At 35.3% G+C, this 17,748-nt stretch overlaps 2 protein-coding genes and 4 non-coding genes across 6 annotated transcripts; 5 read left to right on the plus strand and 1 right to left on the minus strand.

Annotated features, from left to right (window-relative positions):
* Nucleotides 1–352: 352 nt before the first annotated feature.
* On the minus strand, nt 353–5,426 carry dcun1d1 (DCN1, defective in cullin neddylation 1, domain containing 1 (S. cerevisiae)). Its single transcript, XM_051131539.1, has 7 exons — nt 5,337–5,426; nt 4,503–4,716; nt 4,195–4,363; nt 3,962–4,092; nt 3,784–3,866; nt 2,910–3,006; nt 353–1,191 (listed from the first exon to the last, which is right to left on the minus strand). Exons 1-7 carry the CDS (start codon nt 5,412–5,414, stop codon nt 1,115–1,117), a joined length of 849 nt encoding a protein of 282 aa, XP_050987496.1. The 5' UTR covers nt 5,415–5,426; the 3' UTR covers nt 353–1,114.
* A 2,437-nt stretch (nt 5,427–7,863) lies between these two features.
* eif4a2 (eukaryotic translation initiation factor 4A, isoform 2) lies at nt 7,864–17,392 on the plus strand. The gene is made up of 11 exons (XM_051131529.1): nt 7,864–8,025; nt 8,782–8,839; nt 10,163–10,295; nt 10,471–10,610; nt 11,061–11,229; nt 11,423–11,532; nt 12,561–12,704; nt 13,005–13,142; nt 13,411–13,500; nt 16,505–16,584; nt 16,682–17,392. The coding sequence occupies exons 1-11, from the start codon at nt 7,997–7,999 to the stop codon at nt 16,824–16,826; spliced, it is 1,236 nt and encodes a 411-aa protein (XP_050987486.1). The 5' UTR covers nt 7,864–7,996; the 3' UTR covers nt 16,827–17,392.
* Nucleotides 11,287–11,354, plus strand: LOC127155280 (small nucleolar RNA SNORD2). The gene has a single exon (XR_007825571.1). It is a non-coding gene; the product is annotated as a small nucleolar RNA SNORD2 (small nucleolar RNA).
* LOC127155255 (small nucleolar RNA SNORA81) lies at nt 11,569–11,747 on the plus strand. The gene has a single exon (XR_007825562.1). It is a non-coding gene; the product is annotated as a small nucleolar RNA SNORA81 (small nucleolar RNA).
* On the plus strand, nt 12,741–12,927 carry LOC127155259 (small nucleolar RNA SNORA81). Its single transcript, XR_007825565.1, has one exon. It is a non-coding gene; the product is annotated as a small nucleolar RNA SNORA81 (small nucleolar RNA).
* Nucleotides 13,264–13,338, plus strand: LOC127155284 (small nucleolar RNA SNORD2). Its single transcript, XR_007825572.1, has one exon. It is a non-coding gene; the product is annotated as a small nucleolar RNA SNORD2 (small nucleolar RNA).
* Nucleotides 17,393–17,748: the final 356 nt, after the last annotated feature.

Consider the following 17,748-nt stretch of genomic DNA (forward strand, 5'->3'; position numbering starts at 1 on the left):
AATATCAAAACAGACACTGAACCATGAAATGAGTTTTGCCAATCATGTACTCTTCCTCATGTTGTCCCAAACCTGTATGACTGGTTAATAAAATGACTGATAAAATATTAAATATATAAGATATTTGAGAAATGTCTTTTACTGTTTTTTTTTTTTATCATTATAATGAAAGTCAATATTGTTAACCAAAACTGTTTGGTATCATCTTTTGTGTAGAAAACCATACATGAAAATGAGTAAATGATGATTTTAATTTTTGGGTGAACTTCAAAGTATTTTAAGGACTTTAAAAGAAGTCACACTATTTGGGTAAACACTCACTGAACTACCACACACACACGCACACAGAAAATATTTTCAAGGCCATCTGACTTTATTCATCAACTATAACCTGATTTTATTGTATGGATTATGTGACTTATCAAAGTGCTGAATGAACTGCAAACACAGTATATCAATACATCAAATGGAGTCGTTAATCAAGGAAAACTGAGGTAATGTTCAAATTAATATTATTTCTAGGATTGTAAAATATAATATTCTCAGTTATTATGACCTATCGATTTAATCAAAACCAAACAAGCAAAGTGAAATCACTGTCTGGATATCAACAGAAAACGTACATATTAAGTCACAATAAAACACAAAGAAAGCAAATGTGACTGGCTCTTGTGACACCAGCTACTCGGTTTTATAAAAAAGAGAACAATCAAAAAAACTCTGATGTATAATTTTCATAAAAACCAAATGGAAAGAAACAAACATTCAAAGCAAGAATGCACATGGAGTACTAAAATTAAGATCTTGTCATTTCCTAACTGTATCTGTGACAGCTTGTTTGACAAACTGCTTCATCTGGATGAGACCACTGAAGTCCCAGAGATTGAATAAGATCCTGTATGAAGTCAAAACAAAAATCGGCCCGAAAAAGATAAAAGCCCAAACCACCATTAGACGACTGAAGAGAAAAGATGCCTTTAATGTCTCTGGTTTGTATAAATGTCTCAGTCCTGAGGGCTTGGAAAAGGCAATGCAGATCTCAGTTCAGTCCTCTGTGCTCAGCAGAAGCTGTTTGTTTTCAGTGAGGTCCAGACGGTCCTCAGAAGGAATGTACTTATACAGCTGTACTCTTGGTGCCAATGTACGGCCGCGCAAACTCCACAAAGTCGTCAATAAGAACTGGCCATGCTCCTAAAAAATAGGAAAAGTCAGAAGTATGAATCATGATTAAATTAAAACGGAAAAGTTTAAACAGTCGACATCATAATAGTGTTGTAGTCAAGACCACATAAACTGAGACCAAGACAAGACCAACACACTTAAAAATAAAGGTGCTTCACAATGCCATAGAAGATCCGTTTTTGTCTAAACGGTTCCAAAAAGAACCTTTCACATCTGAAGAACCTTTCTGTTTCACAAAAGGTTCTTTGTGGCAAAAGAAGGTTCTTCAGTTTATAAAAAGGTAAGAAAGAGATGTTTTTTTTAAAGAACCTTTGACTGAATGGTTCTTTGTGGAACCAAAACTGGTTCTTCTATGGCATCAAAAAACCTTTTAAAACACCTTTATTTTTAAGACTGAAGGACAAGGCAGGGCGAGACAGAGTCAAGACTGAGACCAAACCACTACTCCTAAAATTCAACTGATTTATTTACTAATGAAACACACATTTGCTTGGAAACACATGACAGTTGTGTTGTGGATTCGTTTGGAACTACTTTCCTTCTCAAAATAGTCGAAAAAAAAACAAAAAAAACAAACAACAATAAATATAAAAAAAACAAACGTCAAAATTGCATCTAAAGGTGTGTTCACACTTGTAGTTCAGTTTGTTTGGTTCATTTGGTCTGAACCAAAAAGGAAAATAATACATTTGGCATTTTTGACAGCGAACCTAAAGATAGCAAACCTGAAGGCATAGTGATATGTCCATAACCTGACTGGTCGGGTTGAATGACGTACATTTCATTTTTTATTTTTGGCATTTTTGCCTTTTATTAAGACAGAACAGATCAGAAGTGACAGGAAGCGAAGTGGGAGAGAGAGATCGGGGAAGGTCCTCGAGTCGGGATTCAAACATGGGACGCTCGGAGCGCAACGGCGCTGTATGTCGCCACACTGCCCACAAGGCTATCAACGCCGGCGAATTACATACATTTCATGACGGAGCTCACCGAACACCCCAAACAAAAGGAAAAGGTGCGTTCGACTTAAAGCGGTGTTGTGGGTGTATGTCCGCTTGTTTGGTGCGCACCAGGGTTCGGATGACAGAGTTCACACTTACTCAAATGAACCCCACTAACAGAGCAATCGCACCAGAGTCCGTTTTAATTGAACCAAACATGACAAGTGTGAACACACCCTAAAATGTAACTGATTTAACATTAACTTCTTGTTTGTTGAATGTTTGTATAAAATAAATATCACGCTGTGCAGTCGTGCTTATATTTGTGATAACAGCTCTCTTGTTCTTGTAATACAAAAACAAGACCTCATACAAGTACTTTTGACCATTTGTATTAATTTTGATAAAATTTTTGATTCTGAATTCTGACTGGCACAGCAGTATTAAGTGAAATCCAATTAGAAATAAGTTATTAATTGCATTTGAAGCAGGAAGCCTTACAACATCACAATAATGACTTTAACAATTTTTTTTAAATCAGACAATGCACCGGCAATTTAGTGAAATCCATGCAGTGGTGGTCTTAAATAAAATCCTCAGTCCTTTTAATCTGAGACCAAGACAAGACAGATAACAAATGAGGTTGAGACCAAGACCTTCAAAATATGGTCTTAAGACCAGTCTCAAGTACTACAACACTACATAATAACCTCCATGTGAATGTTAAATAGTGTTGTAAATATATATTAAAAAACAAGATGAAATAAGTGAATAGTTCAAACTAACCTTCCTCATCATAGTTTGACATATCGTCTGTGATCATCGTGCTGAAATCTAACAAAAGGTTCCATGTGTCTTTGGGAATAGATCGCTTATGATGCTCCTGCAATGCATAAGCAAAAGCAAACCAAATATTTTAATCCAGTTTTACAGTGATTAAACACATTATTTTTCCAGTTATGGCTGGAATACAATACACAACTTTTTGCCCAGATTTTCAGTCTGAACACATCAATGATAACTGTTGAATATCAAAGCCAGTCTGTAGATTTTTGGGAACACAGAGTTGACAGATTTCAGAAAAAAAAATAAAAAAAAAATCACACAGTGTATCATGGGCACAGACTCTGATTTTTTAGCAACAGACTATGAATCTGTCCAGCCTGAAGATATCAAAGATGTTTGGTATTTTGAGCCGATATGTTTTAAACTGCCATGCATCTTCTATTAACAAAGTGCACGTTTCTGCCCGAATCGGTTGTGTTCAGAGCAACTTGAAAGTTTATTAGTTTGTGATCTTCAGCTGTTTAGTGTATGCTGCCCAGTTTTTAACCATTTTTAAAGTTTGCAAGTGTATGATGTCTAGTGTGTTAAAATCTTTTCAGACATTAAAATTGTGTAGTGTAGTCGAGCCTTTAAACAACACAATTAAAGGTGACAATTTTGTCGGGTTTTTTTTTTTTTTTTTGACAATTCATTAATCAAATCAAAGCATGTCTTTGTCCAAATATCCTAATAAATACTGGCTCAAATAATGCTGTGAATAGGGGGGCAACTGCATCTGTTTGGTGATGCTAGAGGGGCATAAATTCAAAAACATACTCAGGTTTAAAAGTTACATCTATACATAACATACAGCCATGAACAGAACAGTACTCACCAATAAAAATTTGTTCCATAGATCTAGAAATTTAAAACGCCCAGCCAATATTAAATTCCAGTATGCAATTGCCATTTCTAGGTCTAGAGAAAAACAAAACAAAACAATAAAACTGAAAAAACACTAGTTAACTATATAAAAATTAAAAGTGACAAACGTGACTGAACCCAACACATGCCTAAGCCCTTTTGTCCTGGATTCTTAGCAAAGTTGAACGTGAACTGATAGAAGTCTTTAAATTTCCCTTGTTCCTTCAACTCTTGCTCCATCCTGGGTAGCTGTGCTTTGAGTTTCTCTATACTGTCACACCTTGACAAAACAAAAGCAAAGTTTAGCATTTCAGGATGTAAGTGACTGGATAAGAGGAAAAGGTGATTCAGAGAACTCAGACACGATTAAATAAAAAAATACCCTTGCTCAGCCATTCCCTCCATGAATTCTTGTTTGGAGAACTCGCATTGTGTCGCTGCCCGAAACTTCCAAGCGATTAGAAGAACACTTATACTGGCTGGATCAAGTCCCAGATCATCGCAGAACTGTTGGATTCCATCTATGCCGATCTTGTTATCATCTTGAGGATCTGTAAAAATGAATACAATGCAAGATATTTTCTCTTTTCTTACAAACCAAAAAAAAAATTACACAAGTGTTTGTAATAAATCTCTATATTTTAACACTCCGTAAAAGTAATAATACGCTGCTATGGAATGAATTCTTACCTCTGTACCGATTGTAAAGCTGTTCTAACTTTTTCCGGTCTAGTGTTCCCTTTAGATTCTGTATGTAGAGGTCAGGATTTTGGAAAAAGTTGTCTGTAGCAACGTCTAATTTCCAATCATTCTGAGACAAACAATTCAAAGCTGTTTTCTCGTTTGACTGGGTAAAGATCATGAACTGGCGAACTTTATCCTTCTGAGAGGATTTCAGCTTGTTCTGTAATAGGGAAAATGTATAAAGTCACATTCAGTTAGTTAGATATTGTACATCAACAGTTACTGGTACAGCAGCATGTTCTTGTACACAGACCTAGTCTGTGTTATGAATCAGTATCACAATGTAATATGGACACCAAATGGCTTATCTTTCCCTATAAATGTATATTTAATGGCAAGTAATAGCAATAAGTTAATGGCTTTTTACTAACAAGTATGAATATAAAATATATATTAAACGGAGACCTCATACATAACGAGCGCTTGTCCACTGAACTGCTTTTCAGCAGCATTTCACACTGTTTGCATAAGGTTTAGTAACCGATATACAAACAAATAATCTTTTACTGTGGCCCATTAGTTCGGCTTCTCATATGTAAAATGAACTTGACAGCCCTGCTGTCCAACAGCTTTGACCTCGCTAGCTTCAAAGCTACCTGCTCTGTATAGCTGTCTAAGAATTAATTCATCAATAAACCCACTCTCCTGCTAGGTGAATTTAAAGGAATGTCGTCGCCAAAACAGACTAATAAGTAAACGGGACTCGTCGCAGCGGTTTATGGGTATTGTGTAACTGTAACACACATTAGTAGAAGAATTGTTATTTTTTTTCACATTTACCATGTTTGTGATTTCCAGACTCCCTCTTCCGCTATCCCTCTCTGCCCTGCACCTACTTCCGCTCATGCGCAGTGACATTTGTACCGCAGTCAGCTGTTTGCAATAGAGACTCAGTAGAGTATTTTCATTAACAGCGATCTGTAAAAGGTCTAAGGTCCACCGATGTGAAAGTATTGTGATATCTATCTATCTATCTATCTATCTATCTAATAAATAAATAAATAAATAAATAAATAAATAAATAGTAATTGAAGTTTATTGCTCAAACGTTATGGGAACTCTGTAACCTATATGTTACAAATAAATGTTTTCCAAATAACACAAACTACATTCTCCCTAACATTTTATTTTATTTTATTTTATTTTATTTTATTTTATTTTATTTTATTTTATTTTATTTTATTTTATTTTTTGTTTTGTTTTGTTTTATTTTATTTTACTTCCACTCAAGCGCAGTGACAAAAAAAAATGTTTGTTATTTAATTATCATGTATTAATACTTATTAATAAATGTTCATTAGTTGAACATATTAATAAATGTTAATTTCCAACCTATTGTGGGTTCATTTTAAGCAAAAAAAAAATAGTAATTAAGGAATAGCTCAGTTAAATAAAGCTAAACAGAAGACTAGGTTATACATTTAAGCTAAAATGTAAAATTTTAAAAGCCAAAAATAAAATAAAATAAAATAAAATAATAGAAACGTAAAGAAACATATAGGTTACAGAGTTCCCATAACGTTTGAGCAATAAACTTTATTTATTTATTTATTTATTTATTTATGTGGTTACTGGATTTTACACAGCCTAGAAGTTATACATGATAGATAGATAGATAGATAGATAGATAGATAGCCTGTTTATAGAATATATATTCTATAAACAGGCTATCTATCTATCTATCTATCTATCTATCTATCTATCTATCTATCTATCTATCATGTATAACTTCTAGGCTATAATATCTGTCTCTCTATATGTATTTTTTTAATTAGTTTAAAAGTGAACACAAATAAATATAAATACAAAATAAATAAGACACAAACGCCTTATTATACTATATAAAATTAAAAGGTGTAGAATCCAGTAACCACATAAATAAATAAATAAATAAATAAATAATTAAAGTTCATTGCTCAAACGTTAAGGGAACTCTGTAACCTATACGTTTCTGTATATTTCTATTATTTTATTTTATTTTATTTTATTTTATTTTTAGCTGGGTTAAATGTATAACCTAGTCTTCTGGTTAGCTTTATTTAACTGAGCTATTCCTTAATTACAATTTTTTTTTTGCTTAAAATGAACCCACAATAGGTTGGAAATTAACATTTATTAATTTGTTCAACTAATAAACATTTATTAATAAGTATTAATACATGATAATTAAATAACAAACATTTTTTAATTGCTTATTATTAAATGTTCACCTTTGATTATTGCTGATCAACCTAATTTGGGTTCATGTTAAGACAGCCATATAATAATTTTTAAACAACACTTTACATTTACATTTATGCTTTTAGCAGATGCTATGATCCAAAGCAACTTACAAAAGAGGACAATGGAAGCAATTAAAATCAATACAATAACAATAACATGCAAGTGCTATGACAAGTCTCAGTTAGCCTAATGCAGTACATGTAGCAAATTATTATTATTATTTTTTTTAATTATATAATAAATAAAAGAAAATAGAATAGAAAAAGAAAAAGCAAGCTAGTGTTAGAGGCATTATAAAAGAACAGAGATTTTTTTTTAGCGGTAGTTGAGTAGTAAATAGTTGAGTTAAATAAAACTACCCAGAAGGTTGGCTTAAATAAACCTGATCGCTGCGTTTGTCCATATATCATCCAATGCCAGCTTTTTTAGAATGCAGATCATTAATTTATAATATTTTTCAAAATGTTAATTTATTCATTAATTCATTACACTTTATCACATCACACAAATCCATTGATTTATTCACTTTTATTGTTCATGAAATCTTTATGGAGCAGGTGGGGTAATATATAATGATATAAATACAAATGTAAAAGTTTCCAGAAAAAAAAGATATGTAAGAAATATTTTTAGGTTTTAAACAATAAAAGGGTTCTAGTGGTTTTATGTGTTAGAAAAGAAAAAAAGAGAAAGGAAAACAGCACATGGGATAAAACGAATAGTTCAACACAAAACGTTTTAATTATTCGCCATAGAAGTCATTATTCCCTTTCTTTGCGGTGTTTCATACAATTAAGGTGAATGATGACTGGATGACTCTAAGTCACTAAAAGCTCATTTTGTGTTACACAAAATTAAAACTCAACTTTAATTTTAAGGTGAACTGTTACTTTAAGTCAGTCCCATTTTAAGGCCAGAAATGTGGAGACCCCGTAGCGACTCCACTACTCCCCCTCAATGGTGCAATATCCCTGCGCTTCTGCATATAGTCCCAAGCAAACTTCGACATAACAAAGATAAACACTCCTAAAATGACTACATATTTAACTCGAATTACATATCTTGTCGCGATCGATAACAACGTCAATCACGTGTAGCTGTTTTAGCGTTTATACAGTTTTACCTTAAATGTACAAAAAGAAGTTCCGGTTAGATAAAATCGCCAGAGATTCACATGTTCTTCCTTTCCGAGTGAATGCCGAAGTCGCGAACGGATCATGTCTAGCGGTTCTGCTGATTACAACAGGTAAATTCTTTATGACACGTAACCTTTACTAATTTTATGTCAAATGCCGTTCATAAATGTGCGTCTTGTTGAATTGGGAAGGTGGTGGGCTAATTATAGCACCGGTACTGTGGATTTTGACATGGCGCTTGTGATATTAAGCAGGCCGCGCACCTAACGAACGCTTGTATGCTTACGTGTGTATTCTCACGTATTTAGCGCTGAGGTGCATATATGACGAAATTGGTTATTTTTATACTATTTATTTCATAAGTGCAGTAATTAAGGATCGAAACGATAAACATTAACTAGGCTTCACGCCCACCCTGAAATCCAACGCGTGGCCTCCATGCTTGAGGCCTCGCATTCACGTCGCCCTCACTACCTTAAAATCTTGTCTTTATGTATTGTCAAGTCGTAGATTTTGTGTTTTTTAGCCCTTTTTTTATTGAGAAGTAAATAACTGGTCATATAAAACAACTGTGGACAGTAGAAAGGGCTTTTAACACATTAAAGGTGACAAGGTGTTTCTGCTGTAAATAAGTCGAACCAAATTTGGGCGTAGGCTTTAAGGTAGACCGTGACTAAGTAAATTTAATTGAATACAACCCTTTATTCTTCATAGTGGTTATTTTCCGCTTTGCTCGTCCACGTGGCATTTGTGGAATGTGCGCTCGCTTGCACGTGCGTTTCGTGAAGGTTCAAGTTAAGTAATACTGCCAGTTTAGGAACTTCTTGGACTCAAACTTTATTTTGTTTTTTTTTTTTTTTTTTCAGCTCACGAGATCGAGACCATGGGGGGCCTGAAGGAATGGAGCCTGATGGTGTCATCGAGGTTTGTATCATAGTTAAGTCTGGTGGGGTGGTTTGGTGATTATAATATCTGGGCTGGTGATGAAGATTTTTTTTTTTTTTTTTTGAGGTAGATCCATGAACTGCACTTAAGTTGCGGTCACATTTCTTGAGGAAAAAGGTTAATTTTCAATAAAATGTATGAACTACAGATCACAGATGTCGCTTTTAAACCAAGTAGCTTTCTGTTTGTGAGCACTGTAAATATGTGTGACCAGCTTGAACCAAAGCTAAATCTATGCGATTCCTGTAAAACGTGTTGAATTTTGACAAGCAACTAGAAATGTGAGAACACCTTTAAATGCCACCATCTGAATTATGGTAGTTACAAGTTTTGTAGTTGGAAATTGGACACAAATGGTCTCCAGTCATATTTATGATTGGGTAAACTTGGGGTAAATTTTGATAAGAGTTGGGTGGGCCGTAAACTTGAAATGTGGCAGATTGCTTCAGTGAGATAAGTTTTGTTTTTCCAACAACATCTGTTTTGAATTCTCATGCACTCATGGTCATTTATACATATGAAAATAACCATTTGATGCAAATTTGACGTGATACACAGCAAAAACGCAAATATTTGACAAAATTCGTAGTTCATAGCCAATTATACAGATAACATGAATGTGTACAATAGTGTGTGTAATAAAAATATGGTTGTTAATTAATACGTTTTCAGAATTTGTTGGATATTGATTTAAAATCAGTAATTAGATTCAGATTTTCCTCAGAAAATGTGCATAAATGAACCAACCATTTGCATAAACTCAGCTTTTATGTAAAGCCTGTATTTATGTAAAGACTTATAAATAAGTCTGACCCACTAGCTGTTAGTGAGGAGGGAGCAAGTCTTATTTTTCAGGTTTAAATTAGACCAATGTACATTATGTAACTGGCTTTAAATTATGGCCAGTCTTTAAGAAGAAAATTAAATGAGTAAGTTTGCAACTGGCCACACAGGTGTTCTGTGATTCCTACTCTTTACGACTGCAATTGCTTGAAAGCGACTTGCTCCTATTGATGACTTCAGAAGTGAAAACTAGGAAGTTTCCGATACCATGTAAAGGCAGCAAAAGTAGTTTGTTCCCCATTTAAAAATTGCAATCAGTTTTTTTTCCACTGACATGCCCCGATACAAACGGGGCTTATTGAAAATCTTCAGTTGTGATTACAATGTTGCAGTATTTTTCCATGTACTTGTTTGATGTGATTTTTGAAGGTAGCATATTATCCCGTCCCATCAGCTTTCAATAAGAATTTTGTGCATACATGGCAAGCAAAGTGAGATCTTGTATGCATTATTTTACAGAGCAACTGGAACGAGATTACGGATAATTTTGATGACATGAACCTGAAGGAAACTCTCCTTCGTGGAATTTACGCTTATGGTTTTGAGAAACCCTCAGCAATCCAGCAGAGAGCTATAATCCCTTGCATAAAAGGTACAAGTTCAGTTACATGTAATATTTGCTTGACGTGCTTTTTCAATGAAACAAGATTACCTTACACAGTTTGCCTACTGTTTATTTGTTTGTAGTTTAGTTAAAATCAAGTGGAAATCTCTGCTTGTTTTAAACTGTATGCATTAGTGTAAATTGATCCTTTATTTCTCCATAGGATATGATGTTATCGCTCAGGCCCAGTCAGGGACTGGTAAAACGGCCACGTTTGCCATTTCCATCCTGCAGCAGTTGGAGATTGAGCAGAAAGAGACTCAGGCTCTGGTCCTGGCACCAACCCGAGAGCTCGCTCAGCAGGTATGCTGTACCTGAGGTCACCATAAACTTAGTGTCTCAGACCAAGGCGGCATATTCTGGCAGTAGCCCGATTCAAGGTACTCTTTCGCTGTTCTTCCTGCTCCATCAGTCATTAAATGTGGATGTTTTTTTAATTTGTATCGTTTTGTTGGCAGGAAGTCATTAGCTAGTGATTCAGCCAGAATATTTTACAGGAGTATTTACTGTAAGTGGTTGGAAATGATGTTTTAGTTAATGGTTTGGTTGTTGGACTGCCAGGTGATTTCCATGAGATGATTGTAGCGAAGTGGAGCTGTGAGATGGTATACCGTCTTTCATGGCTGTCTTGTTACAGAGTTGACCTTTTCAACTTAAAATCATACGTGTGCAATATTTGGCTTTATTAGTGCACTTGAGGACAAGAAGCGTTCCTTTTCTTATAAACCCAATCTGTTTTTCTCTGCTCTCTAGATTCAGAAGGTCATCCTGGCCTTGGGTGACTACATGGGCGCTTCTTGCCATGCCTGCATTGGAGGCACCAACGTGCGGAACGAAATGCAAAAACTCCAGGCGGAGGCTCCACACATCGTCGTTGGCACGCCAGGCCGTGTGTTTGACATGCTGAACAGGAGATACCTGTGTAAGTGGTGAATGCAAATAAATTAGACTAAAACATGCAGGCCCAGTGGGAAATGAAGTATGACATGATGGTATCATCTTTCGGGACTGACCTAATATGAGGATATTTAACTTAACTGATCATACATTTGACAGCCATGTTTTTAATGGTCAAGTAAAGGTTGGAATTACAGAAAGTTTTTATTTTTTAACAGCTCCTAAATGGATCAAGATGTTTGTTCTTGATGAAGCAGATGAAATGCTGAGCCGTGGATTCAAGGATCAAATCTATGAGATTTTCCAGAAATTAAGCACAAACATTCAAGTAAGTCAATGCATTGATACCAGACTCTAAATCAAGGTCTTCTGCTCAAAAGAACTGTGCTAAAATTGCAGATTCCAGGTTCTCCTGGTTTATGCAATAATGCTAGCAGAGTATCATGTGGAAGAAGAGCAACAGCCCTGCACCGGAAATGAAACTGAGTCGGACCTCTTTCTTAATGTCCGGTGGCTTATGTTTCAAGGTCCAGAGCAACAATACGTGTCTCTTTAACTGCTAGAAATCTTTGGTACTGTTGAAAATCTGAAGAAGAAAAAAAAAAAACAGGAGGCATTGTGCAATTTCCAGGTCACTCATAAAATTTGTGACTTGATTTGGTTCATAGTCAGATGTTCTTGCGTCCATTGATGCACAAGATTCTCATTAAATAATTTTCAAATCACGCTGAACACAAGCATCACGTTAACCAAACTTTGAGTTCATGCAACTCAAGTGCTGCTGGCATTAAAGCAAAATGTGACGCATCAAGTACTTTTTCCTCTGTTATGCTAATAACATTTTCCCAGTTGCCAGTTATGTGTGACAGTGGACCACAAAACCAGTCAAAACAGGTCTTCATCTGAAAGCTGAATGAATAAGCTTTCCATTGATTTATGGTTCGTTATGATAGGACAATATTTGGCTGAGATGCAACTATTTGAAAATCTGGAATCTTGATAGTGCAAAAAAAATGAAAATATTGAGAGAACTGCCTTTAAAATTGTTCAAATGAAGTTCTTAGCAATGCATATTAACAATCAAGAAATAAGTTTTGACATGTACAGTAGGAAATGTACAAAATATCTTCATGGAACATGATCTTTACTTAATATCCTAATGATTTTTGGCATAAGAGGAAAATCATTTTGACCCATACTATGTCATTTTGGCTATTGCTACAAATATACTTGTGCTACTAAAGACTGGTTTTGTGGTCCAGGGTAACGCATTAAAGTCAGAATCCTTCATTAGTGTTTTCAGAATTGACCCATCTCAGTTTTTGTTCATGCTCTAACAGTGTCTTTTGTTGCCAGGTTGTGCTGCTTTCGGCCACCATGCCTGCTGATGTACTGGAGGTGACCACCAAGTTCATGCGTGAACCTGTTCGCATCCTGGTAAAAAAGGAAGAGCTGACTCTGGAGGGTATTAAGCAGTTTTACATCAATGTAGAACGAGAGGTGAGAAACTGGATGTCTCTTTTTAATAACTCTCATCCCTTCTTTTTAAAAGTGCCATGCTAAAATCACCAGCTCAAGGCCTTCAGGTCTTGCTCTGGTGTTTTTGCTAGTATTGGTTTATCGTAAAGAAGGAAGAGCAAAAGCACACGGTCGGAAATGAGTCTAGGACGGACCTCTTTCTTAATGTCCAGTGTCCAAGGTCTCGAGATTTTGTGCCATACATATGTACTCAGGAATTTGATGTAGGCTGACACCTTGTGGCGATTCTCCGCTAATGCTAATTTGTAACATATCTTGTAGGAGTGGAAGTTGGACACGCTGTGTGACCTCTACGAGACCCTTACAATCACCCAGGCTGTTATCTTTTTGAACACAAGAAGAAAGGTTGACTGGCTGACCGAGAAGATGCATGCTAGAGATTTCACAGTGTCTGCTTTGGTAAGTTGATATACATGTACTAATTTGAAATGTTTAAAAAAAAAAATAAATGTACAGATTTAATAGATAATGGTGGGCCGAGGAGACAAATAGCTCATTATGATGTTTAACACTGGATGCAGTATGAAATGATGCTTTACCATCTTTCGGGACTGACCTCTTATGGAGAGATTTGTTTCTAAACAACTGATCATACTTGTCCAGAGTTTCTAAACCACTGTGATTTTTGTGATGACTTGCATAGGTTAAAGCAGACTTTGTTTTTCAGCATGGAGATATGGATCAGAAAGAGCGAGACATAATCATGAGAGAGTTCAGGTCTGGCTCTAGCAGGGTGCTTATAACCACAGATTTACTGGTGAGTAGTGCTTTTAATTTCTAAATTTCTGAAAGGCTTCAGTCTTCAATTTGTAAACTTAACTTGTTACTAAAAGTTGTTACAGTATAGTAAAATAATGCCCCTGTAGTTAAAATGTATAGTTTCACAGATTCATCTAAATTTCCAGTGAATTTAAGTGTCAACTTGCTCTGCATTTAAAGGTGCAGTAAGAAATTTCTGTTAAACGCCCTTACCCAAATGTATCCCACAACTATCTTGATGCCTTTGTCCCCACATTCACATCCATGCTGTGCAAAACAGGCCAAGACAAGGAGTATGTTATCTCACTTTTTGGACCTATTTTAGTTGATGCTTAAAGTGAAGGTAAAATAGAAATGCAAATATATAAGACCACACACTTTTAAAAATAAAGGTGCTTCACGATGCCTTTTTTTGTCTAAATGGTTCCTTAAAGAACCTTTATTTTGAAGAACGTTTTTTTTTTTTTTTTTTTTTTTTTTTTTTTTTTTTTTGGTGAAAGAATGTTCTTAAGATTCTAAAAAGGTAAGAAAGAGATGGTTCTTTTAAAAAGAGCCTTTTGACTAAATGGTTCTTTGTGGAACCAAAAGTGGTTCTTCTATGGTATTGCTGTGAAGAACCTTTTAAAGCACCTTTATTTAATAAGAATGCAGGTATGTTTGAGCAAAAGATGGGATGTGAAAGGCAGCAAAACCAGTGTTACTTGTGCATCAAGAAGAAATAAAACAACTTTCAGGGCTCAACACTAAGTATTTTTTTCTACTGGCCCGGTTGGGCAAGTGGTTCAAATTTTTACTTGCCCGGTCAAAATTTTCACTGGCCCTACCACAAAAAAAATTAAATAGTTGCTGTTATCATTGTTTTTGACTCATGTTATATTTTATTTTAATAAATAAGCTTGTATGACACCAAAATTACATACCAAATAAAATTGTACAACTCTCGATTCCAATTATGTATTGATCATTGTTAAAGCTACGAAGCTAATACTTTTGTAGGCTATTTTTACGTCAGAGACGCGTCTCTCTGTGCGGTTAAAAACGCGTGCAAATGATAAACTTGCGTGATGACGCAGGCCAGTTACGTATTCGTCAACTGTTCCGAGCGTCTTTCACACTGGCCCTGGGCCATCAGGCACTCTTTGTCGAGCCCTGAACTTTGATCCGTCGTTTCCACTTTTCAACTGCGTTTTTCATAAATGGCTCACTGCACCTTTAAGATGACTTTAAGAACAACCCATCTGGTCAGTACTACCAACAAGATTAAGATCTGAATGAAGCTACATTTGTATCAAGTTTAAGCAGTTTTTCAAGACAAGTTAATGGCAATAAAATTTGGAACAAATTTACAAGCATTGGGACAAATGACCATTGAATGATGTACATTAAGTAAATGGTGATTTGTAAGAAAATCAATGTATTATGGATAAATTGAGTGATGTTGAATGAGACTTCATGACTTCATCAGTCCAGAGTAGGGGTGGGCGATATGGCAAAAATATCGTATCACTTTTCACATTCACTCAGGTACAATGTGTATTTAGCAGTAGCGTTCAAGAAATTGAATGAACTAATATAAAAAGTGAAACACTCTGTACTTATATACTGTATACATCAATTGTACATTGAAGCAACTGTATTAAAGTTCTTCAGTCAAGAGCAGTGTGTGCTCTTGACAAATTGTCATCTGTCTGTTAATTTTTATTTTATTTATTTATTTATTTTTATGCCATTTACTCACTCTCAGGTTGCTTTTAAACCTAAATTATCTATTTGATCATTTCTATTAAATTGAATGGGAACCAGCTACTGTTTGGTTAGGCCTACCGACACTCTTGTAGGTGAGAAAATAATGACAATTATAATTTTTGGGTGAACTAGCCCTTTAATGACAAGCGGCAGCATGTTTAGTACAATTAGTCTACTGTCCTTTTAAGAGCTGCACGCATCTGTTTTTCTCTCAATTGTTTACTTTCACTTTAGACATAAGCAACTGTTTTTATATGTAAACCTTGTGTGTTGTGGCAGTATTAAGCGCAATTGGATGTGATGCATAACTTAATTAGTAATTAGGCGCTGTTTTACAGGATTTTAGTGTGCACGCTTCCAGTTACGTGCACTGGAACACGCATGTGAAATGTTTAACCGGCAAGGCTTTAAATCAAATAATGTACTTTTGTGATTGTGAATAGGTGCAATGTCCTTTGAGTGTAACTCTAATGCTAAGTTAAAGAAGTCCACTTCCAGAACAAAAATTTACAGATAATGTAGTCACCCCCTTGTCATCCAAGATGTTCATGCCTTTCTTCCTTCAGTTGTGAAGAAACTCTTTTTTGAGGGAAAACATTTCAGGATTTTTCCATATAGTGGACTACTATGGTGGAAGTTTGAACTTCCAAAATGTAGTTTAAATGTGGCTTCAAACGATCCCAAATGCGGTTGTAAACGATCCCAGCAGAGGAAGAAGGGTCTTATCTAGTAAAACGATCAGTTATTTTAATGAAAAAATAAAATCTATATACTTAATGTCAAATGTTTGTCTTGTCTTGCTCTGCCTGAAATTTTTTTTTTTTTTTTTTTTTTTTTTTTTTTTTTTTCTCTTCCCCCCCCTTTCCTGGTTCATGACAGTTCACGACAGGGTGTATCAAAAATAAATAAAATTATTTATATACTCTTTAATCTGAAACGCTCATCTTGTTTTGCTCTGCCTGAACTCTGTGTATTCTGGTTCAAGACGGGGTATGTCAAATCGTATTTTCTCCCTCAACTTCAAAATCGGCCTGTATCGCAATTGGTCCTGATATCGTTTTAGGGTTGGTGTGTGTGTGGTGTGTGTTTTTTTTTTTTTTTTTTTTTTTTTTTTGTTTGTTTAAATTCATGTAACCTGGATTTTACTATTTTTAAAAAATGCTGTAGAACCTGTCATGGCATTAAAAATGATTAAACAAAAAATGTTAATTTTTTGTCCATTTAGCATTACTGACTCTGAAATCCCTGTTCTTCAGGCTCGTGGAATTGATGTGCAACAAGTTTCACTTGTCATCAACTATGACTTGCCAACAAATCGAGAGAATTATATCCATAGGTGAGTACAGCTTCTAGGTTTTAACATGTTTCTCACTGGCTAGCTGCATTTAAATGACTCATTTAATGTTGGTTTCGTTGTAATCGTCATTTCTCAGGATTGGCCGTGGAGGTCGGTTTGGCAGAAAAGGTGTAGCCATCAATTTCGTTACTGAAGAAGACAAAAGGATTCTTCGAGACATTGAGACGTTTTACAACACAACCGTTGAGGAGATGCCCATGAATGTCGCCGACCTGATTTAAACTTTGGAGATTTTAATGCAGGGATAGCCGTTGAATGATCACTTCCATTTGCGCTTATTTTATTGGAAGAAAAAAAACCTACTCTCCTCAATGCTGGCTGCGGATCCGACTTACGAATTCGATACGTGACGTTGACTCTCTGTGTGGACGGTTGTAGACTCCAACCATATCAGTATTTACTGGTGGTGGTGTTTACAAAACATGGGTTCTTTACATGTATTCTTTTTCAGGTATTTTTTCCCTAGTATGTTCAAAATGTACGTGTTAGATGTTCTTCATCGTTTAGTAATTTACTTGTGGACTAAAAGATACAAGTGCTGCATTAAGTCTGCCAATTATGTTATGCTAACATATGTGTGCAGTTTAACTTGGTTCACTTCACCTATTTAGTAATATAATGGCACTTTTTAGTTTTGTGGAATGTATTACTTTAAATGTATATTGTTTTATCAAGTACTTCTTTTTGTGAAGTCCTCTTCAAAGGTGGGTCTGAACACCTTAACTCAATGTTCCATGTAGTGTTTGACCCATTTGACAATAAAGAGGAGGATTATTCTGTCCATGAATTGTTGTCCAGTGTCTTTTGAAGTGGTTCATCCCATTTTTATCATTGACTGATTTAAAAAAAAAAAAAAAAAAAAAAAAAAAAAAAAAAAAACATTTCGAGGAATTATTTCATCAAATTGAGGAACCCAATTCCATTTGGACCAATAGAAGGCTGGTCAACTCTGGTCTGGAGAATGCGGACACCACACCCTTATTCACTGACTTCATCCTTCTGGGAAGACTTTCCACTAGAGATTTGTTTATTTTAGGTCAGGCATTTTTGGGTGATGGGACTTTGTTTACAGTCACCATGCTGGTTCAATTCAAGGTCTGTGTTTTGAATCATTTCCAGTTGAGTTTTTCCAACCTCGGTCAC

Source organism: Labeo rohita, chromosome 2, assembly GCF_022985175.1.
Source record: "Labeo rohita strain BAU-BD-2019 chromosome 2, IGBB_LRoh.1.0, whole genome shotgun sequence".
NCBI lineage: Eukaryota > Metazoa > Chordata > Actinopteri > Cypriniformes > Cyprinidae > Labeo > Labeo rohita.

What these genes read in the sequence shown, in the direction of transcription:
- dcun1d1 (XM_051131539.1), bottom strand. Translation starts at nt 5,414, where the DNA reads ATGTCACTGCGCATGAGCGGAAGTAGGTGCAGGGCAGAGAGGGATAGC. An exon ending in GTCTGGAAATCACAAACATG is followed by an intron (nt 4,717 to 5,336) that starts GTAAATGTGAAA and finishes TCCCTATTACAG; the next exon opens with AACAAGCTGAAATCCTCTCA. An exon ending in TATGGAACAAATTTTTATTG is followed by an intron (nt 3,007 to 3,783) that starts GTGAGTACTGTT and finishes TATGCATTGCAG; the next exon opens with GAGCATCATAAGCGATCTAT.
- eif4a2 (XM_051131529.1), top strand. Translation starts at nt 7,997, where the DNA reads ATGTCTAGCGGTTCTGCTGATTACAACAG. An exon ending in TATAATCCCTTGCATAAAAG is followed by an intron (nt 10,296 to 10,470) that starts GTACAAGTTCAG and finishes ATTTCTCCATAG; the next exon opens with GATATGATGTTATCGCTCAG. An exon ending in GCTGAACAGGAGATACCTGT is followed by an intron (nt 11,230 to 11,422) that starts GTAAGTGGTGAA and finishes ATTTTTTAACAG; the next exon opens with CTCCTAAATGGATCAAGATG.